This window comes from Anabrus simplex, chromosome 2, assembly GCF_040414725.1.
Source record: "Anabrus simplex isolate iqAnaSimp1 chromosome 2, ASM4041472v1, whole genome shotgun sequence".
NCBI lineage: Eukaryota > Metazoa > Arthropoda > Insecta > Orthoptera > Tettigoniidae > Anabrus > Anabrus simplex.
In genome coordinates, this window is record NC_090266.1 from 814,695,573 (window position 1) to 814,721,130 (window position 25,558).

Genomic DNA, 25,558 nt, shown 5'->3' on the forward strand with positions numbered 1-25,558 from the left:
ACGAATTTTAGTGAAAAATGGAAGGGTATGTATAGGTATTTTAAGGCAGAAACAGGTTCCAAGAAGGACATTCCAGGAATAATTAATGAACAAGGGGAGTGTGTATGTGATGATCTTCAAAAGGCAGAAGTATTCAGTCAGCAGTATGTAAAGATTGTTGGTTACAAGGATGATGTCGAGGTAGAGGAGGAGACTAAGGCCAAACAAGTAATAAAATTTACGTATGATAACAATGACATCTATATATAAAAAATACGAGTTTTGTCTGTACATTGCTCAGAATTTGAAAATAATGGTATTTCTGTATCGGTCATGTCCACAGTAACAAGAAAATGCACTTTTCACTTTTCCGTAATTTCTGTCTGTCTGTATGTATGTACACGCATCACGAGAAAACGGTTGAAGAGAATTTAATGAAAATCGGTATATGAAGTCGGGGGATGAGCCTCTACAATCTAGGCTATAAATCATTTTACTCACGCTGAGTGAAAGGTAGTTTAGGGGAAGGCCTAAAATTGAATTCTCAACTATTTATGTTATTAGTGGTCTAATGAAAATCGGTATGTGAAGTCGGGGGATGAGCCGCTATAATCTATGATGTAAATCATTTTACTCACGCTGAGTGAAAGGTAGTTTAGGGGAAGGCCTAAAATTGAATTCTCAACTATTTATGTTATTAGTGGTCGTATTTTAAAGAAAATGGGTATGCAAAGTTGGGAAATAAATTGCTACAATCTAGGCTGTCAATAATTATATTCACGCAGAGAAAAATGGTAGTTTAGGGAAAGGCCTAAAATTTAATTCTCAAATATTGTTGTTATTAGTAGTCCTATCTTGATGAAAATCGGTATGCAAAGTCAAGAAATAAGTCGCTGTTGTCTAGGTTGTAAATTATTTTATTCACGCTGAGTGAAATGGTAGTTTAGGGGAAGGCCTAAAATGTAACTCTCAAATATTTCTTATTAGAAGTGTAGTCGATGAATGCTAGATAACTAAGGTTATATAGTATTAAATTTCCTATTATTCATGTCTTATACATTGTTACCGTACTGGCTATGATCACCAAGATATTCATGAATTTGAATTTTTGTTACTAAGTCCATATCAGCGCCGAGTAACGAGAAAATGGGTAAACAGTATTTAATGAAAATCGGTATGTAAAGTCGGAGAATAAGAAACTACAGTTTACGGTATAAAATATTTTACAAATCACAGAGTCGAAAGAAAACTAAATGTTTCTTTTTTTTTCTTTTTCTTTTGCTAGGGGCTTTACGTCGCACTGACACAGATAGGTCTTATGGCGACGATGGGATAGGAAAGGCCTAGGAGTTGGAAGGAAGCGGCCGTGGCCTTAATTAAGGTACAGCCCCAGCATTTGCCTGGTGTGAAAATGGGAAACCACGGAAAACAATCTTCAGGGCTGCTGATAGTGGGATTCGAACCTACTATCTCCCGGATGCAAGCTCACAGCCGCGCGCCTCTACGCGCACGGCCAACTCGCCCGGTGAAAACTAAATGTGTAGGCCTACAATATAGAAAGCTCATAACACTGATCAACAATAACATTACATTGACCATTGTTTGTTGTGATGTGCTTTGTGTCTTCTGTTGCCCCTCATCTCCGGTAGATAGGATTACTGCTGCGTACAGAGTATTTTTTATTTGATTTCCGTCGCACCGACATAGATAGGTTTTACGGCGACGATGGGATAGGAAAGGGCTAGGAGTGACTTAGGCCTTAATTAAGGTACAGGCCCAACATTTGACTGGTGTGAAAGTAGGAAACCACGGAATACCATCTTACGCGCTGCCGACAATGGGGTTCGAATCCACTATCTCTCGGATGCAAGCTCACAGCTGCGCACGCTGACCACACGGTCAACTCGCCCAGTCGGACAGAGTGTAACAGTCTGCCTGAATATTGATGGGAAGTAGCTGGTGAGTTAGATAACTTTCTTCTTTAGCATGCCATACCCCTGGTTTATAAATTTTCTGATACTACTGGTACGAAACACACTGGATCATCATAGCATTCGGGCTATTCAATCCCTACTCTGAGGTACTGATTGGAATGAAGAGTGTGCATATTTAGCGGAATAATGACAGATGAGTGTTCATGGCAATCTGCGGCCTGGTCATCCCAGCTCTGGAACTTTGGACTATTAGATTGGCACCGCAATCTAACCACAGCACTGTTCGTTAAAAGTGATAAAACGTGCGGCTTTCCATTTGATCGAGTATTTTATATGATAGCATTGCTTTTAATCGCTACATTCATACTTACGTTTTTGTAATGACCTATGTTGATTTCAGTTAGGAAAACCACAAAGTCAGTCTTTCTGAGAATCCCGTAGCGAAGTACGGGTACATCAGCTAGTTTACAATAAGATACAGAAGTTGAAAACTAGAAAAGCAGCTAGAATTGATCAGATTTCTGGGGATATACTAAAGACAATGGGTTGGGATATAGTACCATATCTGAATTATTTGATTATTGTTTGGTCGGAGGAGCTATACCAGATGAATGGAGAGTTGCTATAGTAGCCCCCGTGTATAAAGGAAAGGGTGATAGACATAAAGCTGAAAATTACAGGACAGTAAGTTTGACATGCATTGTATGTAAGCTTTGGGAAGGCATTCTTTCTGATTATATTAGACATGTTTGTGAAATGAATAACTGGTTCGATAGAAGGCAATTCGGTTTTAGGAAGGGTTATTCCACTGAAGCTCAACTTGTAGGATTCCAGCAAGATATAGCAGATATCTTGGATTCTGGAGGTCAAATGGACTGTATCGCGATTGACCTGTCTAAAGCATTTGATAGGGTGGATCATGGGAGACTACTGGCAAAAATGAGTGCAATTGGACTAGACAAAAGAGTGACTGAATGGGTTGCTATATTTCTAGAAAATAGATCTCAGAGAATTAGAGTAGGTGAAGCTTTATCTGACCCTGTAATAATTAAGAGGGGAATTCCTCAAGGCAGTATTATTGGACCTTTATGTTTTCTTATATATATAAATGATATGAGTAGAGGAGTGGAATCGGAGGTAAGGCTTTTTGCGGATGATGTTATTCTCTATAGAGTGATAAATAAGTTACAAGATTGTGAGCAACTGCAACGTGACCTCGAAAATGTTGTGAGATGGACAGCAGGCAATGGTATGTTGATAAACGGGGTTAAAAGTCAGGTTGTGAGTTTCACAAATAGGAAAAGACCTCTCAGTTTTAATTACTGCGTTGATGGGGTTAAAGTTCCTTTTGGGGATCATTGTAAGTATCTAGGTGTTAATATAAGGAAAGATCTTCATTGGGGTAATCACATAAATGAGATTGTAAATAAAGGGTACAGATCTCTGAACATGGTTATGAGGGTGTTTAGGGGTTGTAATAAGGATGTAAAGGAGAGGGCATATAAGTCTCTGGTAAGACCCCAACTAGAGTATGGTTCCAGTGTATGGGACCCTCACCAGGATTACCTGATTCAAGAACTGGAAAAAATCCAAAGAAAAGCAGCTCGATTCGTTCTGCGTGATTTCCGACAAAAGAGTAGCGTTACAAAAACATTGCAATGTTTGGGTTGGGAAGAATTGAGAGAAAGAAGAAGAGCTGCTTGACTAAGTGGTATGTTCCGGGCTGTCAGCGGGGAGATGGCGTGGGGTGACATTAGTAGACGAATAAGTTTGAATGGCGTTTATAAAAGTAGGAAAGATCACAATATGAAGATAAAGTTGGAATTCAAGAGGACAAACTGGGGCAAATATTCTTTTATAGGAAGGGGAGTTAGGGATTGGAATAACTTACCAAGGGAGATGTTCAATAAATTTCCAATTTCTTTGAAATCATTTAGGAAAAGGCTAGGAAAGCAACAGATAGGGAATCTGCCACCTGGGCGGCTGCCCTAAATGCAGATCAGTATTGATTGATTGAACAAATAAAAACTTGGCCGCTTACTGAAATTTTCAATACATGATTCTAAGGATTTAAATTTACTCGTTCAAGATTTTATTTTTAATAATTATTTGAAGTGGTTTATATGGAAAATAGTTATACCACTGAAATCAGCAATCTTTTCTGAAGCTTGTAGTATAATTTATTTTGAAACATTGTATGACGTAACATCAGGAGCTTGAGAGATAACTTGCCTCACGCTCCGAAATGATGTGTTCAGTTAGACATTTCTTCGCCAGTTGCTACATAACCTTGGCAACAGCGTAATTTCTCTGACCCGCCTAATTTGGTGGCCGCGACAATAGACACAGGCACTGTTTCACGAGTTTATACCACATGAAATAAGATGAACTACAGGGAAATCTTGCTTCACTTCCTCAAATGTGAACTACAACTGACCACAAAGGTTCTAATAATATACTGTCTGTAACTGAAAGTTGGCCCACAATTTGTCTTGTTTCACACAATATAAATCATGAACCTTTCTATACTTATTCAGTCAATATGCTTGGCGAGGAAATGTTTGCTGAATGCAAATAACTATGCTATATTGTTTCCATCAAATTTTGTTTTATTAACCCACTCCTGTACAACGAACACATACACTCCTTATGGCTGGTATTTCCATAAACATATGACGATGGGTATAGCTGTTATACTGCATGGGAGTCGTAAATGCATGACACTGACTAGCGATTTATGTTGGCAACAATATTCTAGTTTGGCATTAAGTTTACAAACAACACTTGTGCATTTTATAGGCAATATGATTATCCAAAGGCTATATCTTCCATATTTCATTTGTTTCAAAATGTTCTCATTTTGTTTGCAGGTAAGCAACATTATAAGAAATACTGTATGTCTTATAAACATCGCAAGAAATAAAGAATTAGTCAGTTTCTTCTTAATAGTGATAACATTGACACACAATTGTCAGATAATAGTGTTCATACTGATACTGAACCAGAATATACCGATTCCACAACTAAAAGTTCATGTAAGTTTCTCATGAATAGATAATGGACTTTTCATCATTCCGAATCAATGCAGCTCAGGAAAAGGTTATCCACCCTGAATACGCCAGAAGACATCCACCTCGTGGAACCACACTGCTGAGGGACATTTCCCCCAGAAGACGGCTGCTACAACCAGTAAAGCAGCCCAATTAAGGTAATGAAAAATCTGTTTCAAGCAAGGAACCGGGAAGGAATCTTGGTTCGATTGTGACAAATGTAAAGTTGTTCATCATGTGGATGGGTGTTTAAAAGATTATCAATCATACATTAAAAGATACTAAAAAAGGGTACTAAACTAAACTGAACTAAAACTACTAATATTGACTTTTGGTTATAATGTGCTGTGTAAACACTTATTACTTTCATGCCATTGAATGCACAAAAAATAACAACAGTCCCAGGTACTTATTCCAGAAAAATAATTGCATGTCAATGTGTTAATAATCAAACCACTATACAGGAATTGGTTATTTATGAAATTTTGTCCCAGCTTCATTCATTAATAATTGCACTTGCTTACTGTGCTAATACAAGTCGCTCAACTCTGCATGATTCTCTGGAAACAGGTCATCATCTGCAAATCTTAAGTTAGGAAGTTTTCTGGCTTTGACATTAATGCCATATTTTTCATACCAGCAAATACTGATACATAGGAAATTTCCTACATATTTGCATTACTAGTATAATTATAATATGTACAAATGAATTAATCACAATGTATGCTTACCATCCTTCGACGTGCAATGAAGCAAAACAGATTCGTGCAGCAGCACGAGTCAACAATTTAAAACCGCACTGGGTATCTCGTATCCCTCGCACTGCAAACAGCCAAACCATGCAGTGAAATCCATACATCAACAAGGTCCTGAAGTATGAGCGGGTAGCTTTGGCTCTCTTCTCAAGATGGGCTCGTGAGCCACACACAATGGCTACCTTGCGAGCGACTATATCAGGATGTAACCTGTAGTCAACTGTAAGTGTAAAGTAACAGTTCACAGATTTGCTTTAAACCCTATGATTTACTTACTACTAAAAAACAAAAAGCCTGATCAGGACAAGTTCAATTTGTGAGGAAGAAATAAAACAATGGGGATCTTCCATGTGTAGGCCTAATTATAGTATTCCAAGAACAGACAAAGTTGGTGCACTACATTTGAGGAGAAACTTCACCATGCCTTTTTAAGTTTCACCACATGTGCCAAATTTAGGCACAGAATACATCAGGGAGTTTAATCTAATGCAACACAATTAGTATTCCCTAGCAGAGGGATCAACATATGAAAGAAGATAGTATACAACAATTAGTTGCTTTACTTCATGAAAGGGGAAATAAATAAATAAATAAATAAATAAATAAATAAATAAATAAATAAATAAATAAATAAATAAATAAAAAATAAAAAAATTAAAAAATAAATAAATAAACAAATCAATCCTGATCTGCATTTAGGGCTGTCACCCAGGTGGTAGATTTCTTATCAGTTGTTTACCTAGTCTTTTCTTAAATGATTCCTGATAAGTTGAAAATTTATCACACATAATCCCTTAGAAAACAATCCAATCCCCAATTCCTCTACCTATAAACTAGTATTTGCTCCAGTTTGTCCTCTTGGAAATCCAAATTTATCTTCATATGCAAACCATTGCACAGAAAGGGACCTCAAGTCAGATTTTTTTTATTTTTGAAATTACTGTGGTTCTAAAATTCGCATAAGACACTAAGCATTGTAAAAAGAGTTCATGTTTCTAGGTGCAATACCTACTTAAGTAGATATTAGTTATTGACTGTTGCTATTAAGAAGACTGTATTTTGAGAAGAGCTCAATTTGCAGCTTCCATTCATTTGCTCACCAATTTTAAAAAGGTTTCATGACATTGAGCGGCGAAGACTCCAACTGCTATGTAACTTAGTGTGTTAAGAAGGCCCGTAGGTAGCGCAAGAATTCAAAACATAGAAATGCAACTTTTACACTGCACACACTTTTGTTCAGCTCTGCTGTAAATTTTCTATTGCCAAATTTGGGTACCTTCCTGCACAATTGGAACATATTATGATCTTTCTCACTTTTAAAAATTGAATGCAAGCTTATTCACCTACTAATATCATTCCAAGCCATCACTCCATTGACAGCTCAGAACATTCCGCTCAGTCAAACTGTTCATCTCCTTACTCCAAGTCTTCCCAGACCAAAGTTCTACCCGCATGGGCAAAAGTTCAGAACAGGTTACATTTTCTAGCGCTACGCATCCAGGCGCGATTGCACTGTCATTTGTTTGTCTCTCGCTCGTTCTCGCGAAGGACTTGATCGTGCGATGGACAGTGCTGCCAACTGTTCATATATAGAACTAGTCCTAGTGGAGCGGCGCTACGTTTGAATTTACGAACCTCGAAGCCATTGGTCTGGATTGGTTAGGCCATTGGGCTGGATCAAGCAAAGGGGGTCTGGGGGCGTAAGCCCCCAGGTTAGAAGCAGCGAAGCGGCCCTAGGCCTCTAGTATCCCGCGTGACAAAGCCATTGGTCTGGATTGGTTAGACCATTGGTCTGGATCAAGCAAAGGGGGTCTGGGGGCGTAAGCCCCCAGGTTAGAAGCCGCGAAGCGGCCCTAGGCCTCTAGTATCCCGCGTGACAAAGCTATTGGTTTGGATAGGTTAGACCAATGGTCAGTGACAAAGCCATTGGTCTGGATTGGTTAGACCATTGGTCAGTGAAAAAGCCATTGGTCTGGATCAAGCAAAGGGGGTCTGGGGGCGTAAGCCCCCAGGTTAGAAGCCGCGAAGCGTCCCTAGGCCTCTAGTATCCCGCGTGACAAAGCCATTGGTCTGGATTGGTTAGGCCATTGGTCAGTGACAAAGCCAATGGTGACGTCAGCCCGCCAATGACTGTCGATTATTTTGTCACTAACTCCGTTGTTATTGTTATGGCTTCGTGCGGTGGATGTGTCGTTAGTATTCGTGCTTTTGCGTGCAATTATTACGAGAAATTTAGTGATTTACTCGAATTTTACAGATTGCATTCACCTGTGTATTTATTGTGCAGTTGTGTATTTCTTGTGCGCGGGTTGGTAACGGAATTCACTTACTTCATTGCTAGGAGTGACGTCATATCCCACAGTGTCTCAACCAATGGAAATGCTCGTACGTAGTTAGGCGATGTACAATGGCGCGTGATAACTTCTATTAGGTTATAAAAGCAAAACTACTTCTGGGGGACGGTGGGTGGGTTCTTAACTGTCGCAGTGAACACATCGCTCCTCCACAAGGTATTCTACTTAACATTTCCAACATATTGCATCCTTAGAATGCTATAAATGTAATGTAACCCTTACTGAATTTCTACCGTTTGCATGATTTTCACAACACTATTATTTTGTCAGAAATCACCCACAACAAATCATGCTGCTTTCTTCTGCCTCAAATCAATTAATGCTGGTGTCCGACTTGTTGGCTGAATGGTCAGCGTACTGGCCTTCGGTTCAGAGCGTCCCGGGTTTGATTCACGGCCGGGTCGGGGAATTTAACCTTAATTGGTTAATTCCAATGGCTCGGGGGCTGGGTATGTGTGGCGTATTCAACATTAGAAATCATCCTAGGTAGGGCCCCTCAACTTAAACATGCAGGTCGCCTAATAGGCCGTCTATTAGAAAAAAAAAACTTGCACCAGACCTCTCTGGAGGCCATAAGCCATTATTATTATTATTATTATTAATTAATGCTGGTGAGGGTCACATACACTAGAACCACACACTAATTGGGGACTTCCCAGTAACTTATATGCCATCTCCTTTACATCCTTACTACAAACCCTAAATATTCTCATAACCATATGTACAGTTCTGCAACCTTCATTTACAATTAGATTCATGCCATTACCCCAGAGACGATCTTCAGTTGTATTAATACCCAGGTACTTACAGTGATCCCTTAATGTTACTTTATATGTTGGACGGAGACAGAGATATTAATCCACGCGAACGCCCAAGTTTCCTTGTTCGACTCATGTAGTGCTGTCCTTGTCTCTTACAGGCAATATCCACAGTTTGGTTATTAAACAGCCATAATACATAGTACACACAGAGTAATTAACCTCTCGTTGTTGTTGGAAAGGTTATGGGCTCTATTATTTCACCCAGCCACTACACTTATTATCGTGATATTACACTTATAATGCGAAATCACACGCAATTATTCACACTACGAACGTCACACGCAATGAGTCTGTTCTGTTCTGTTCGTGAAGTTGATTTGGGCTCGTTATTTCACCCAGTCACAATACTGTATTATATTTGTACTAGTTCTACACGCGGACACAATGCCAATAAAGTAGTACACCAATGCAGTTCACAATTTGTTCTGAGTACGAAGTACTTGAAGATTGAGGGAAGTAGACCATGCAGCGGACTCACAAAATGGTTTCAAAGCGCTTGAAGTAGTTCACGAAAAGACGTATCACCTAGACAACTGAGAGTGAGGAAATATGTATAAAAGACGAGGAGATATAGGAAAAGCACAGGGACACAAGGTATACTAAACTTCACGCTAGAGTGGCCGACCTCAGCGACTTCTACAAAACATACACACCGGGCCAACATATAATGGATAAGCAGGAGAGGGCAGGGGAACGACGGAGGGGTGGATATATGTGCGAGTGGGTGACTTTGGACAAGAGCTGGCAACGGTAGGAGCGGAGCCGAGCGGAGCAGTTGTTTTCGCTCGTCCTCCGGAGACCTCCGATTGAATTCACGGGCGGAAAATTCAAATGCTTTAATGTGGGCAATGTTGTAACGGTGATCTTAGGAGGAATTACAATTTAAATTTCATTACTAATTCCACAGATGCATGTGTTCCCCCACGTTTGTCATTCAAATGCTGTAGTCCTTTCAAGATAGCCGCATTATTTGTTACGCTATGAACAACAGATTTTGATCTGCTGACATTCAGTTTGCAATAGGTGCAGGTGGATAGAATACTGTAGATTGAATATTGGCACATATAATGCCATTGCAAATGCATTTACAATATTATTAATAGTAAAACAGTTTAAGCAATAAGTATATTCCAGTGCATGGTAACATGTATTATATACGATACTCTTACATTGTGTTATACGTGTAGCTCATTTATGAAGGAAGAGTACGTCCGGCTCCATGACGAAATGGTTACCGTGCTGGCCATTGGTCACAGGGGTCCCAGGTTCGATTCCCGGCAGGATTGGGAATTTTAATTTTAATTGGTTAATTTCGCTGGTACTGGAGCTGGCTGTATGTGTCGTCTTCATAATCATTTCATTCTCATCATGACGCTAGGTCGCCCAAGGGTGTCAAATAAAAAACCTGCATCTGGTGAGCCGAACTTGTCCTCGGACACACCCGGCACTAAAAGCCATACGCCATTTCATTTTTTAATGAAGAGTACGAACTGATTGGTATTGGTTATATGCTGTACCGGGCTGAGTAGTTCAGACGGTAGAGCTCTGGCGTTCTGAGCTCAAGTCTGCGGTTTCATTTCCGACTTTGCTCGGCGGTACTTAAAGATGCTGACATACGAGAGTCGCATGTCGGCAGGTGTACCGGCACATGAAAGAACTCCTGTGGGACAAAATACCGGCACCTTAACGTCGCAGAAAACCGAAGAAGTGGTTATGGGAGTACAATAATAATAATAATAATAATAATAATAATAATCATCATCATCATCATAATTGTTACCGTGGTTTGGTGGAACAGCAGAGGTGAAAGAAGGTGCTGGGATGAACAGGTCTCAACCTACGAAATTAAAGTTAATTTAAAATTTCACCAAGGTTATATTTTCTTTTCGAGATCAAGAAATGACAAGTATAACAAGAACTTAGTTATATAGCAACAAAGTAAGAATGTACAATTACAGTTTATTAATGTATTTTGGGCTTCGAGTTCCAGAAACACAATCCCTGAGCAATGAGCCCAACTTTACTTATACATAAGGTTTAACAAAGGGGCAGAAAACCCCAATCATGTCCAGGAGCACTCGCTCCCTATTACTCAGAAAAGCCTGCTCGAGGCACACAGAAACAAAATTTAAGAAAGAGCAACCCGCTCTCAAAGTTCAAGCCAATTCAAAGGCCACACCAAACTCGACTTTTCAAGCTGCCTTCCAGGTACGCAATAACAGGGGTAAAAATACCCAACCTACTGAGGCCTATTCCATAAAGAAACAGGACAATTACATGGCCCCAAAACACCAACTTGAGTGGAGGCGTAACTGCACTCCTAATACACTTCTTTAAAACCTAATTTGGCCCTAGGCCGCTTATGCAAAGGCTAATCCCATACTACGGAGGTGACACGAAACAAGACTTTATTACATTACGAAGAGATGGGAAACTGTTATAAAAAGGTAGTCACCTCAAAACAATATGAGTGGGAGCTCGAGAGGTTTAGGCACTCTCTATCCCAATTTGTAGTTAAAGAAACAGAATAAATCCCAAGTGTCTTTTACATTTTAAATATAGGTTACATGAGGAATGTTTCGAACCCGCCCCGAGGGTTAAACTGCTGAGCTAGCAAGAAAATAAGTTATAAAACGGCCATTACTTGATGGTTGAACTGCTGCCCATAAGAAGGAGGCGCTTCCCGCCCCCTGCTACGTAATCACACAAAGAAAGATGTTACTGAAGTGGCGAGGAGACCAGAAAATCAGCAGTTTATATACCCTCGCGGAAGATTCGAGACGTTTCATGAATGATTACACCCGCCCACAAGCCTTTTATTGGACGACCAAAAGATTACATGTCAAAACTGGGGAAGAAAACCAGGATTGGTGGAAAATTAATTACAGAAATTTGCGATTGGCCAATTTCAAAACTGGCAGAAAGAAAGGGTTAACATTGCCAACTTAAACAATGGCTGAAAGAAATTTAACAAAGAACAAACTTATGAACACAAAATTTCTCAAAAAACAGTTCTTTCACTTCGCACTAGGGTGCACAATTGTAGTTCTTCAGTACTGCCATCTAGAAGAGAATGTCCACACTTCTTACTACGGAGCAAACAAATATACATCGAAAAAGACACAGTTCAGAACACTACAATATTTACACTAGCGACATCTTCTGAGAAACCCAAGAATTGATGTGGTTGTTAAAGTTCAGGCTTTCTCCTGTAGAGGAGTTTCAACTGGCGCAATGTTTGAATTAGCGGCGTGGAGGTGTACCGCCCGGTACAGACCTCCCCCCCCCCCCAAAGTCCCTCCAAGGGGTAACACAGAAGAGCACAAACTTTAGTTTTAAAATGAGGTCCAGGTTATGATGTTGATATGGAAATTAATTGCAGACGGATTTACAAACAAATTTTTTTAAGGTGGTTTGATCCAGTTTTAAAATTCTTTGTAGTAACTTTTGATGTAATGTCTTTATGCTTTCAGTAGTTGAATTCAGAAGGAAACTTTTAATTCTTGAAGGAAAAAAAATTCAAAGTCCACCAGATTTTGCAGTTGAAAAAATAGTAGTAATCGTGGAAATGGAATGTCTATGTATGAGAAGAAGAACATTAGCTGTTGATTAAGTTTGACGGCCAGACCAGTCGCCGCTGCTTGTGTTCAGAGGAGGCCGCTCGGACCCCTCAAGTACCCTGAGATACCACTCGCCCGCACCATGAGAGGGGTAGTGGTGATGAAGCACGCCGCACACGCGGCGAATGTTTACAGACCGCGGGCAAGAAGCAGGAGGTGCGCCGCACATCAGCCTTGGCCGGGAGGAGGGCTCCGGCTCGCCGTACACTGGTTGTCCTCACTGAAATAGATCGGGCCCGTGCTCTACACCAGGAGAGGCACGGCGCCGCGCGGCTGCGGGGGCACTGAAACATTAAGATCTCGGCGGCAGAATTTGTTGGACCATAATGATTTTCGGGTACAATACTTGTGGTGGAGCTGAGGGGCCAGCGGCGTGGAAATGTTTATTTCATTTTAAATAGCCACTGTGTGTTGTTGAGCAGGAGACGGGAGCGTGGTAATGGCCATGGTAAGGACAGGATAGCAGTTTAGCTGGGCGGGGCAGGTTGTACAATGAACATTAGGAAACAAAGAACATAATTCCAAGGGCAGAAGGCCTCAAACTGAAACCAAAATATAACCTTAAGATTTCTTTCCAAATGGAAAAAATAAAATAAAAAAGAACTAAGTTAGTGCGGAAATTACACAGGTTTCACCTGCGACAGGTGAGCCCTAAATATCCTCTCGGTGGCTGGATTGCTTAGCAATAAGGTGACCGGCGTGAGAAAATCTACAATAACGCACGGCCCATGAAATCTGGGGGCACGCTTGCCCGCGGGAACAAAATTTTTGACCATCACCTGGTCACCTACCTTCAAATTGGTGGGTCTCCATCCACGATCATATCTTTCCCTAACCTTTTCATGAGACACCTTAAGATTGGCTTTAGCCTTCTTCCAAAGATCTTTAATATTATCTGGATCTATTGTCTCCGGTAGAATATCACTAAGAGACCAAAGGTTAGAGAGCGGCGTGTTGGGAAGAAATTTGAACATCAAAGAAGCTGGAGTAAACTTATGAGATTCATGAACCGCCGAATTCAAAGCAAAAGCTAACCATTGCAGGGACGTGTCCCACCTAGAATGATCTTCATGATGATAGGCAATCAGTGCCGACCTCAGATTACGATTAACCCGTTCAGCCAGAGATGGTTGAGGATAATAAGCAGAAGTAGTCACATGCGAGATGGCTAGATCAAAACAAAATTTACGGAAAAGATTTGAAGTGAAAGCTTTAGCATTGTCGGACACGATGTATTGACAAGGACCAAAAGACGCAAAAATGGAATTTAAACAAGCAATGGTGGACTGAGCGGTAGCCAGCTTAGTCGGGAATAACCAGGAAAATCTAGTAAAACCATCTACACATACAAGGATGAACTTATTGGCGTTCCCCTTTGACTGGGGAAAGGGTCCTACGTAATCGATGAAGAGACGTTCCATAGGGCGCGACGCTTGCTGAGAAGACAATAGACCTACCTTGGTGGACATAGTGGGTTTACTTAGCCAACATGATTTACAAGATTTTACCAATTCACGGATTTCACCGTCCATACCCTTCCAGATGAACATTTCGCGGATCTTTTCCAGGGTTTTGAAGATGCCTAAATGCCCCCCTAATGGGGTCTCATGATAATACTTGAAAATCATTGGTACAAGAACAGCTGGAACAACAACTTTCATTTTTTTATCATGCCTCGACGGGCAACAAAAACACCATTCCTCAAAACATAAGGGACGACATGTTCCCCAGAAGAAAGGGTTTCCATGATCGGAGCCAGCGTCGGATCTTCACGTTGATATTTCTCAATATCTCTAAAGAGCATGGGAGCATCTGTTAAGATGGCATTAACCTCAGATAGTATGGACACGGGAGGTGAAGAACTATCATCCAGATCAGGCGTCTCTCCATCATTAGAAAACATGCGGCTTAGTCCATCAGCCACAACATTTTCAGTACCTCTTATATGCCTAACATCAAATTGGAAGGCAGAAATTCGGATGGCCCACCGGGCTATACGACCAGTACGACGCGGCCTACCTAAGACCCAACTTAAGGCTTGGTTATCGGTCTCCAAGTCAAATTTGACGTGTTCCAGATAGAGACGGAACATTTCTAAAGCAAATAAGACTGCCAAACCTTCGAGCTCATAGATGGAATATTTGGCTTCTTGAGCCGATAGAGTCCTAGATGAATTTCTTGGAGAAATCGGGCATGGCCAGAACAGGGGCATTGCACAGGGCTAATTTGAGATCTTCAAAAGCGGCTTGTTGAGAAGGTCCCCACTCAAATTTGACGCCTTTCCTACGAAGAAGGTTCAAGGGCGCCGCTCTATTGGCGAAATTTGGAATAAATTTTCTGAAGAAATTCACCATACCAATGAACCTAGCAATACCTTTTGAGGTCCTTGGGAGGCTTGAAATCACGGATGGCCTGTGTTCTAGAGTGATCGACTGCGACACCATCGGGCGACACAATATGCCCTAGGAATGACATGGAGGGCTTAGCGAAGGCAACCTTGGACAACTTCACAGTTAACCTAGCCTTACGAAGGCGATTGAGAACTTCTTTCAGATGATCTAGATGTTCTTCAAAGGTCTCAGAAAATACGACGACATCATCCAGATAATAATATAAGTACTCAAATTTGATGTCGGAGAAGACCCTGTCTAGCAGTCGCGTAAGTACAGCTGCACCCGTGGGGAGCCCGAAAGGCACGCGGTTGTATTCATACAAATTCCAATCCGTGGCAAACGCTGTAAGATGTTTAGATTCTTCAGCCAGAGGAATTTGATTATAGGCCTGATTAAGATCTAGGATAGTAAAGAACTTAGCCTTACGAAACCATGAAAAACACGAGTGAAGGTCTGGAAGGGGCACAGATTGTAACACCACCTTCCGATTGAGAGCCCTATAATCAATCACAGGCCTGAAGCCACCTTGGGGTTTCGGGACTAGAAAAATAGGCGAAGAATACGCCGACTTAGAGGGCCGAATAATACCGTCCTTCAGCATCTGATCAATGATCTCTTTCAGCGCCTTCATTTTAGGTGGAGAAAGCCTGTAAGGTGGAAAACGGACAGGAATCGAATCTGTAACCTCAATCTTGTATTCGATAAGGTCAGTAACACCAAGAGTATCAGAGAACACCTCTGGAAACGACTGACACAACTTACGAATACTGTCAGCTTGCTCCTCAGGTAGATGTCTAAGATCTAACAACATCTCATCCTGGGTAGGCGAAATAGATGAACATGATACAGAACTACACTTAAGTAAAGGGATTTTGCAGTTAGAATCAAATTTGAATGTGCAAGACTTGCTCTGAAGATCGACCACTAGACCAGTATGGGACATGAAGTCGGCTCCCAATATAATGGGGCAAGACAAGTGCTTTGCCACAAACAATTTAACTTTCCAAGTACATTTAGAAATACGAATTTTGGCATTTAAAGAACCTAAAATTTCTAAAGGAGAAGAATTAGCCGAAACATATTGAACCAAAGTCGAACAAAAATCAGGAAATTTGCAAACTGTTTTCAATTTAGAGTACCATTCGGCAGAAATAATAGAACAAACACTGCCAGAATCTAATAGAGCCGTTACAGGCTCATTATTCAATTCAATCTTAAGAAATGGAACAGGTGGGGGGGGGATATCCGCCGCAATCATAAGACATTCTTTAGGGCCTTCAAAACATACATTTGAAGACTGAGCTTTCCCTGAAATTTCGCCAGTTTTACCTGGGGCTGAGCCTCGGAATGAAGAGTAGGTTGACTCAGCCGAAGCCACTAGTCACTTTTTATTGTTGTTGGAAGTTGCACCAGAAGTTGAGCAGGAGGGCTGCTGTTAGCATTAGGGCAATTCTTGGCGATATAGGAAAACGCGCCGCATTTAAAGCAGCCTTGGGATGAACCTGCTCCATTATTTGTCCTACTAGATTTGATCAATGGACATTTATTACGAAGATGGTCAGGCGACCCGCAAGCGTAACATTTACGGAGTGTGATGGGTCGGCGAGGTGGAGGCCGAAAATTACCAGCTGATGGAGGGGGTTCTTTCGCGACACGCAAGGTATCGGCGTATCTAACTCCTTCGGCTGAGACAGCCATGGCCTCTAACTCAACGAAAGTTTGCGGACGCGACGCAAAACACAAGTATGAGCGGTATGAAGGGGAAATACCTTCCACTATGGCCTGAACAATTTGATCTTCGGGAAAATGGAGGGCAAATACCCTAGTGTAAAACTTAACGTCTTGGATGAAGTTTACCAAATTTTCATCCAGTCGCTGCACTCTATAATGATACTTCTGAATCAGAAATGACCTAGCTCGAGCTGGAATAAAATTTGCAAGAAGGTGTGCATGAAAGTCTTCAATCGATGCCTGTTCAGCTATTGCCCTAACAATTTTGTCCGAGAGGACGCCTATGGAATACGGATATATAATTTGAAGAATTTGCGAAGCAGAGAGGGAGAACACTAGAGCATGATCTTGAAACTCAACTAAAAACCTTAAGAAAGAAATTACGTCACTGGTAGAGTTAACAGAAAACTTCGAAATACCTCTGAGCAACATTGCTAAAGGATGGGGCAAACTGCTGAAACCCGGAGACGTCGTAGGAAGGGGCCTAAGTGGCGGAGAAGCAGATTCGGAAGGAGCATTATTTAACACGAAGGGTGGAATGGACTTGTGACGATCGGACATCGTTTCTGATGGGGCAGATGTACGTTGGGTAGTCGCCTCAGTGCTACTTCCTTCCTCTTTAGAGGAATCCTCCCCACTAACAATATTTACTACCATAGGTTGGTCGACTTTAGGGATGGCAGGTCCAGATAACAACTGACTAACTTTACTAGACATTTGAGACAAGTTTTCGGCAAAGGCACTAGCTTCCTTACCCTGAAGGTCATTTAACTTCAGAGACAATAGGTCACACACCCTATTATAAAAGTGGTACAACCTAGCCTGTACTCTTTTGAGTTGATTAGGTGATGGGTCACTTACTTCAAAAAAACTAACTACAGATGCTAGCTCAGTAGTATTGTCATTGATCGTGGAGAGAGCATCGTCAATCTCTTTTTCTCCCAAAGTCGGGATGGTAATAGGTAAATCAAGGGAATCTTTTAGCTTATTGGAGTCGAGTGCAACCGTGCCCCCAGATTGAACGTTTCTGAGAGATAGTTCATAAATTCATTCCTCTTTACGCAAATAGAAAGGATGGAGTACCTTGCGAGGGCCGGACATGGTGACAGAATTTTTTTAGAAAAATCAAAGAAATTCCAGCAACTGAGAAAATTGTTAGAGTTCGAATCAAAAACAATGTTGAGCCGTCAAAAGGGGCTAAATTGAGACCCATTCAACCACGCTCTGCTACCACTTGTTACCGTGGTTTGGTGGAACAGTAGAGGTGAAAGAAGGTGCTGGGATGAACAGGTCTCAACCTACGAAATTGAAGTTAATTTAAAATTTCACCAAGATTATATTTTCTTTTCGAGATCAAGAAATGACAAGTATAACAAGAACTTAGTTATATAGCAACAAAGTAAGAATGTACAATTACAGTTTATTAATGTATTTTGGGCTTCGAGTTCCAGAAACACAATCCCTGAGCAATGAGCCCAACTTTACTTATACATAAGGTTTAACAAAGGGGCAGAAAACCCCAATCATGCCCAGGAGCACTCGCTCCCTATTACTCAAAAAAGCCTGCTCGAGGCACACAGAAACAAAATTTAAGAAAGAGCAACCCGCTCTCAAAGTTCAAGCCAATTCAAAGGCCATACCAAACTCGACTTTCAAGCTGCCTTCCAGGCACGCAATAACAGGGGTAAAAATACCCAACCTACTGAGGCCTATTCCATAAAGAAACAGGACAATTACATGGCCCCAAAACACCAACTTGAGTGGAGGCGTAACTGCACTCCTAATACACTTCTTTAAAACCTAATTTGGCCCTAGGCCGCTTATGCAAGGGCTAATCCCATACTACGGAGGTGACACGAAATAAGACTTTATTACATTACGAAGAGATGGGAGACTGTTATAAAAAGGTAGTCACCTCAAAACAATATGAGTGGGAGCTCGAGAGGTTTAGGCACTCTCTATCCCAATTTGTAGTTAAAGAAACAGAATAAATCCCAAGTGTCTTTTACATTTTAAATATAGGTTACACGAGGAATGTTTCGAACCCGCCCCGAGGGTTAAACTGCTGAGCTAGCAAGAAAATAAGTTATAAAACGGCCATTACCTGATGGTTGAACAGCTGCCCTAAGAAAGAGGCGCTTCCCGCCTCCTGCTACGTAATCACACAAAGAAAGATGTTACTGAAGTGGCGAGGAGACCAGAAAATCAGCACTTTATATACCCTCACGGAAGATTCGAGACGTTTCATGAATGATTACACCCGCCCACAAGCCTTTTATTGGACGACCAAAAGATTACATGTCAAAACTGGGGAAGAAAACCAGGATTGGTGGAAAATTAATTACAGAAATTTGCGATTGGCCAATTTCAAAACTGGCAGAAAGAAAGGGTTAACATTGCCAACTTAAACAATGGCTGAAAGAAATTTAACAAAGAACAAACTTATGAACACAAAATTTCTAAAAAAAACAGTTCTTTCACTTCGCACTAGGGTGCACAATTGTAGTTCTTCAGTACTGCCATCTAGAAGAGAATGTCCACACTTCTTACTACGGAGCAAACAAATATACATCGAAAAAGACACAGTTCAGAACACTACAAAATTTACACTAGCGACATCTTCTGAGAAACCCAAGAATTGATGTGGTTGTTAAAGTTCAGGCTTTCTCCTGTAGAGGAGTTTCAACTGGCGCAATGTTTGAATTAGCGGCGTGGAGGTGTACCGCCCGGTACAATAATAATAATAATAATAATAATAATAATAATAATAATAATAATAATAATAATAATAATAATAATAATAATAATAATAATAATAATCATCCTCTTTCTATCAATTTACCCTCTAGGGTTGGGTGTTCCCTCGTTCGCGGAAAGGATCCCACCTATACCGCCTCAAGGACAGTGTCCTGGAGCGTGAGACTTTCGGTCGGTGATACTATTTTGTTTTGTTTTACGTCGCACCGACACAGATAGGTCATATGGCGACGATGGGATAGGGAAGTTCTGGGAATGGGAAGGAAGCGCCCGTGGCCTTAACTAAGGTACATCCCCAGCATATGCCTGGTGTGAAAATGGGAAAGCACGGAAAACCACCTTCAGGGATGCCGACAGTGGGATTCGAACCCACTATCTCCCGGTTGAAAGTGGGTTCGGACCCCACTGTCGGCAGCCCTGAAGATGGTTTTACGTCGTTTTCCATTTTCACGTCTAGAAATTGCTCTCCTCAGGCGTCCCTATCGCATCGTCGCCATAAGACGGCATGACGTAAAGCAAATTGTTACAAAAGTAATCGACAGATGAAACACGAACGATAAATGAGAATGTATATATTTCATATATTCGCCTTCGTCATACGTATAAAGCAGTATTTACCATGTCGCTACCACATCCGTTGCACCACGGATGGAACGGCAAGGAAGCACGCATTCAATACTGTTCCTCCGTCCTCCGCTCGCCGACCGAACCAGCGATTGATTTCCAAGCAACAGTTTACTACCAGAGAATACCGGAGGGAGCGCTGCACTCGCACTACCGATTGCAATCATAGGAGCAACTGCTCCGTTCCCAGCTCTACGTCCAATGACGAACCGATGCAATCTCAGGTGAAACTGTGGAACATGACGCTAAGACGAAGACAGACTGCCTAGAGCTGAGAACGGTAGGAGCGGAGCGGAGCAATAGTTTTCGCTCTTCCTCTGGAGACCTCCGATAGTCCTCCGATTAAATTCACTGGCGGAAAATTCAAATACTTTAATGTGGGCAATGTAGTAATGGTGATCTTGGGTGAAATTACAATTTAGGCTTCAGTATCAATTCCACAGATGCATGTGTCTTTCTACGTTTGTCATTCAAATGCTGCAGCCGTTTCAAGATTGCCTCATTATTTTGTTACGCTGTGAATAACAGATTTTGATCTGTTGAAATTCAGTTTGCGTCCGCCTCTGTGGTGTAGTGCTTAGGGTGATTAGCTGCCACCCCCGGAGGCCCGGGTTCGATTCCCGGGTCTGCCACGAAATGTGATAAAATGGTACGAGGGCTGGAACGGGGTCCGCTCAGCCTCGGGAGGTCAACTGAGTAGAGATGGGTTCGATTCCCACCTCAGCCATACTGGACATGGATTTCCGTGGTTTCCCAGTTCGCCTCCAGGCAAATGCCGGGATGATACCTAAGTTAAGGACACGGGCGCTTCCTTCCCTCTTCCTTGTCTATCCCTTCCGATCTTCCCATCCCCCCGTAAGGCCCCTGTTCAGCATAGCAGGTGAGGCCGCCTGGCGAGGTACTGGTCATCCTCCCTAGTTGTATCCCCCGACCCAGAGTCTGAAGCTCCAGGACACTGCCCTTGAGGCGGTAGAGGTGGGATCCCTCGATGAGTCCGAGGGAAAAACCAACCCTGGAGGGTAAGCAGATTAAGAAAGAAAGAGAGATCATTTATTACTGAAGAGAATGAAGTGATTGGAATTGTTTATATGCTGTACCGGGCTGAGTAGTTCTGGCTAGTGCCTGGGACGGAGCGGTGCAGTTGTTGTGACGTCATCATCCGCTTATACCGAGTAAACTACCGAGTGAATGTACTGTGGCGGCATGACAACGTAAAGGTTCTTCACCCGTATATTCAATGCCCTTTTCTCACAACATAACTGTTTCGCTTAATACAGCAATGTTGTTTTCTTCTGCTGAAGCCGACTACCACCCGTCGCGTAATTGCGGCCGCAAAATGTGCATTTTGCTGATGTTTATCATCGGTAATTTCAAAGAAATGCCATGCATCAGACGGCCTTCGTGGTACAAATTTCTGTACAAATTTATTAAATGCCTTTAAATATTCTAAAACACGAATACCATCTAAAAACGGGATTAAATATCAAACCAATACCACAATTATTTTCTAATATACTTTGCATTACCTACACAACACAACAAGCAGAGGAAATACAGACGCAAATTTAATACGCACAGACTGAATACAGGTACAATACACTTACAAGGGGAGGCCATGACGTTCGGATCACGGACTACCTTCCAACTTTGTACACATTTATAGGTGGGCCGGCGTAAGGTTGCACATGACAGCTGCGCACAATATTGGTCACACTGCAGTGGCGCACGAAGCGATGTTGCCGCCGTAACAACAGCTGATTGCACGACAGATGTGTTTTTAAAAACATGGGAGAAATGTTTTTAATGTCATCGCGTTGATACACAATACAAATGAAATCTGCCGACAAAAATTGAACTTTCAACTCACCGATTATTCATCACACAAAATTATACGAGATAAATATACTACGAAGTTCTTATTATCGCGATGTTAGAAAACACGGAAGAAATCGGCCAACAAGGATCTCACTTCATATACACCTTCACCAATAAATGTTAGAATAATATACACCGGTGCTAACACAAAATGTTTCAAGTAAATTCTATAAAATTTACGAAAATTCAGAAACTTTATTTTCATACCTGATTCACAAAGGCAAAGGCTCGATACCCTCCAGTTCACTGCCATCACTACCGTCGCCTTCGTTGTCACTGTCATCATCGTCTAGGCAGATCATCAACTTCTGAGAGTCACTGATGATGCCATGTACTGCCATTGCCGAATTAATGAATGCTGCAACATGGCTAAATTTCTTCCTGCACAAAGCCGCATCCATTCGAGCAATACTCTCCCGGAACAGTCCTTCCACTTCAGTAACTGTGAAGGACGTGTTATAAGTGCGTACGTAATGTTTTACTTCACCCCATACCGTACCAACTCAATGAGGTTGAAGTGACAGTGGTACGGCGGCAACCTAATAACCTCGTGCCCTTGTTCCTTCGCTACCTCGTCGACTATTTTTTTTTTTTTTTTGCTATTTGCTTTACATCGCACCGACACAGATAGGTTTTATAGCGACGATGGGACAGGAAAGGCCTAGGAATGGGAAGGAAGCGACCGTTGTCTTAATTAAGGTACACCCCCAGCATTTGCCTGGAATGAAAATGGGAAACCACGGAAAACCATCTTCAGGGCTGCCGACAGTGGAATTCGAATCCACTATCTCCCGGATGCGAGCTCACAGCTGCGCGCCCCTAACCGCACGGCCAACTCGCCCGGTGTCGACTAATTTAGTCATACACATATGCGCTGGGATATTTCTTTACTGCAGCCATTCCACTTACAGTTCTTTACGGGCGCTCGAAGAAGGGGTCTTGTCCATTATTACGGAGTGGTAACGTGCATTGTCCATAACAATGACAGAAGGGACTTTGAGCTGTAAAAATCGTACTCGTGTCTTCGTATTGCATCAGCCTGGAAAGAATTAATTCCTATTACAGGAGATAGCTTAATTCGTTTCTTTCCCGGAGTGCTGTGAAACAAGTCCCTACTATCAGCCCCGTTTTCGCTATTGCTATGTACCCCCGTCACTTTTTCCTTCTGTTCTTGGAGGCGAACACCTGTTTGAATGGCAGTACGCTTTGAAAGCCCTAATGTTTGAGATTTTCGATCCACAACATGATCTATAGGAACGGAGAGACGACTATACAAGCGTACGAATTTCGTCTCCCTCTCGTAAAATTCACGAGTTCTCCGCACTAATTCTAATGCCTGACTATTAAGGGACACTCCCCGGCTCAAAGGATTATCACTTCGCGCTTCATGACTATGTTGTCATTTCCGAGATATCGCACTGCATTCGTTAAAATAAAATTTCACAATTATCTCAAAATGAAAACAAAACCTTCATAAACGCGCGAATCACACCTGACCACGTGCTAGCGGCGACAGACAAAACGGCAACACTTCAATACAGTAGTCGAGCTACTTATAGATGGCACCACTATACTACCTATATTGCCAACAACAATCAACTGAAAATAGTTCGTATTTATTTTGTAGCTCGCTTACACCTTATAATATATTTTAAATGCTCATATTTGTGTAGGCAAATAAAAGATTATGAACACTATACGGAATTAAATACGAATTAACATGAATAAAATGCGTAACTGTATCTGACATAAAAAGTAGTGGATTGGTGATTTTGACTGACGGGTGACGTTCTTTATTTCATTTTTGTAGTGGTGCCAACATGACTTACAACTGTCAAGTGCAACCTTGTGCCGGCCCACCTATAATAGTCCATTAGGACAACATAATGTGCAAGTAGTACGGCGTACTACTAAGGCGTTCTCGAGAAAATCGCAAGATAACCTTTCGCGTCGAATATGTACCGGTGCTTTGGGTTCACGAGCACGAAACGGCGGTGGTCGAGTGGTTAGCGTTCAAGCTCCGAAAGCGCTGGTTCACTGGATCGAGTCGCGCTTCTCGCGTTGTTTTTCAACACTGGTTATTTTCTTCAAAATGGTATTTGTTCGGGGCGTCGACCCATGTGGATCTTTTGCCCCTACAGGCATCATATTGTATGAACCCCTGCGTGTAATTGGAATGGCGGTAGTGTGGAATGTTGTGTGTGAGGAAAGGAAGATTAAGGACGTCACAAACACCCATTCCCCAGGACTGGGATAGTATTCATTACAATTAATAAAACACCAGCGCGGCTGGGAATCGAACCCGGGGCCGCCGGGCGACAGGCGGACGCGTTGGCCCCAACACCGCGGGGACGTACGAGGGTACTTACAGTCTATCACATATATAACACTTCAAAGGTAATATAATGAAAAAGGTCTGTTCTATTTGCGTGGACTTTGATCGGAAATATATATATATTATTAAACGTTAACGATAAATGCGAATGTATATATTTCATATATTCGCCTTCTTCATACTTATAAAGCAGTATTTACTACGTCGCTACCACATCCGTTGCGCTCCACTACTGGAAGTGCAAGCGAGCACATATTCAGTACTGTTGCTTCGTCCTCCGCTCGCCCTCCGAAACCACCGATTGGTTTCCAAGCAACAGTTGACTACCGGAGAATACCGGAGGGAGCGCTGCACTCGCACTACCGATTGCAATCATAGGAGCAACAGCTCCGTTCCCAGCTCTACTTTGGACAGATGGAAAGAAATATCTGAGCAACGTATATGGGGGATGTAGAGAGCGCAAAAGTTAGTTGTATGAGAAAACAAAGTTTCTTGCAAAGCGACTACATGAGGAGATGTTTCGTGCATGAGAATTTTGAATTCGTATTGCTTATTTTGTAGGCTCCTAGCATTCCATTGACGTATGTGTACTACCATTGTTAAAGATAAGGCGTAAACTTTCTCGAAGTTGACTAATAACTGGTAAGATATTGGGGTGATCTCCAATTAGTTGAGTAAGCTGCATGAGAAGATGGAGAACACACTGTTGAACATGTTCTCGCTGTGGGAGTGCAGTAGCTGTTGGGTGATGCTGTGCGGGTTGCAGAGGCATTGACGGGCTCGATGTTGAGGGAGTTGTCTGACTGGGTTGAATGGGGTATTGAGAACTCAGAGATTGAGAGGGGCGAGAGGATGTAGTAGGTTGCACTAGCTGGAGATAGCCAGCACTATCATATCCGGGAGAAGGCTTAGGTGGCAAATCCTTAACAATCACTTGTGTGAATTTGCGTTTGCGAGGGATGTCTGGTATGGGAGAAGGATGTTGAGAGGGCAAGGGAGGAAATTGTTGAATGTTATTATACTCAGAATAAGTAGGTGGAAATAGTCGAGCAGAAGCTTCTGAGAAGGAGATGTTATCAGTGCACATGAGTTTTTTTATTTCCACTTGCTTCTGATGAACAGCACAATCTGATGAACCCGTTTCGTGTTCCCGATTGCAATGTACACATAATTTGACATTAGCAAGGCAGTCTGAGGTAGCATGATTCAAACCACAGTTGCGACAGCGAAAGTTAGTGGACTGGCAATTGCGTATGCTGTGACCATAGCGCTGGCACTTGGAACAAATAATGGGGTAGAATATAAAGGGATTGACTTCTAACATTACGTG

The 25,558-nt window shown here is 41.9% G+C and overlaps 1 protein-coding gene across 1 annotated transcript in view; it reads right to left on the minus strand.

Moving 5' to 3' along the window:
* Positions 1-25,558, minus strand: part of LOC136864476 (dolichyl-phosphate beta-glucosyltransferase) — a 333,811-nt gene that overhangs the window by 51,066 nt on the left and 257,187 nt on the right. Inside the window, exon 5 of the mRNA XM_067141499.2 lies at positions 5,695-5,938. Within this exon, the coding sequence (XP_066997600.1) occupies positions 5,695-5,938 (244 nt within the window). The remainder of the gene's footprint in view (positions 1-5,694; positions 5,939-25,558) is intronic.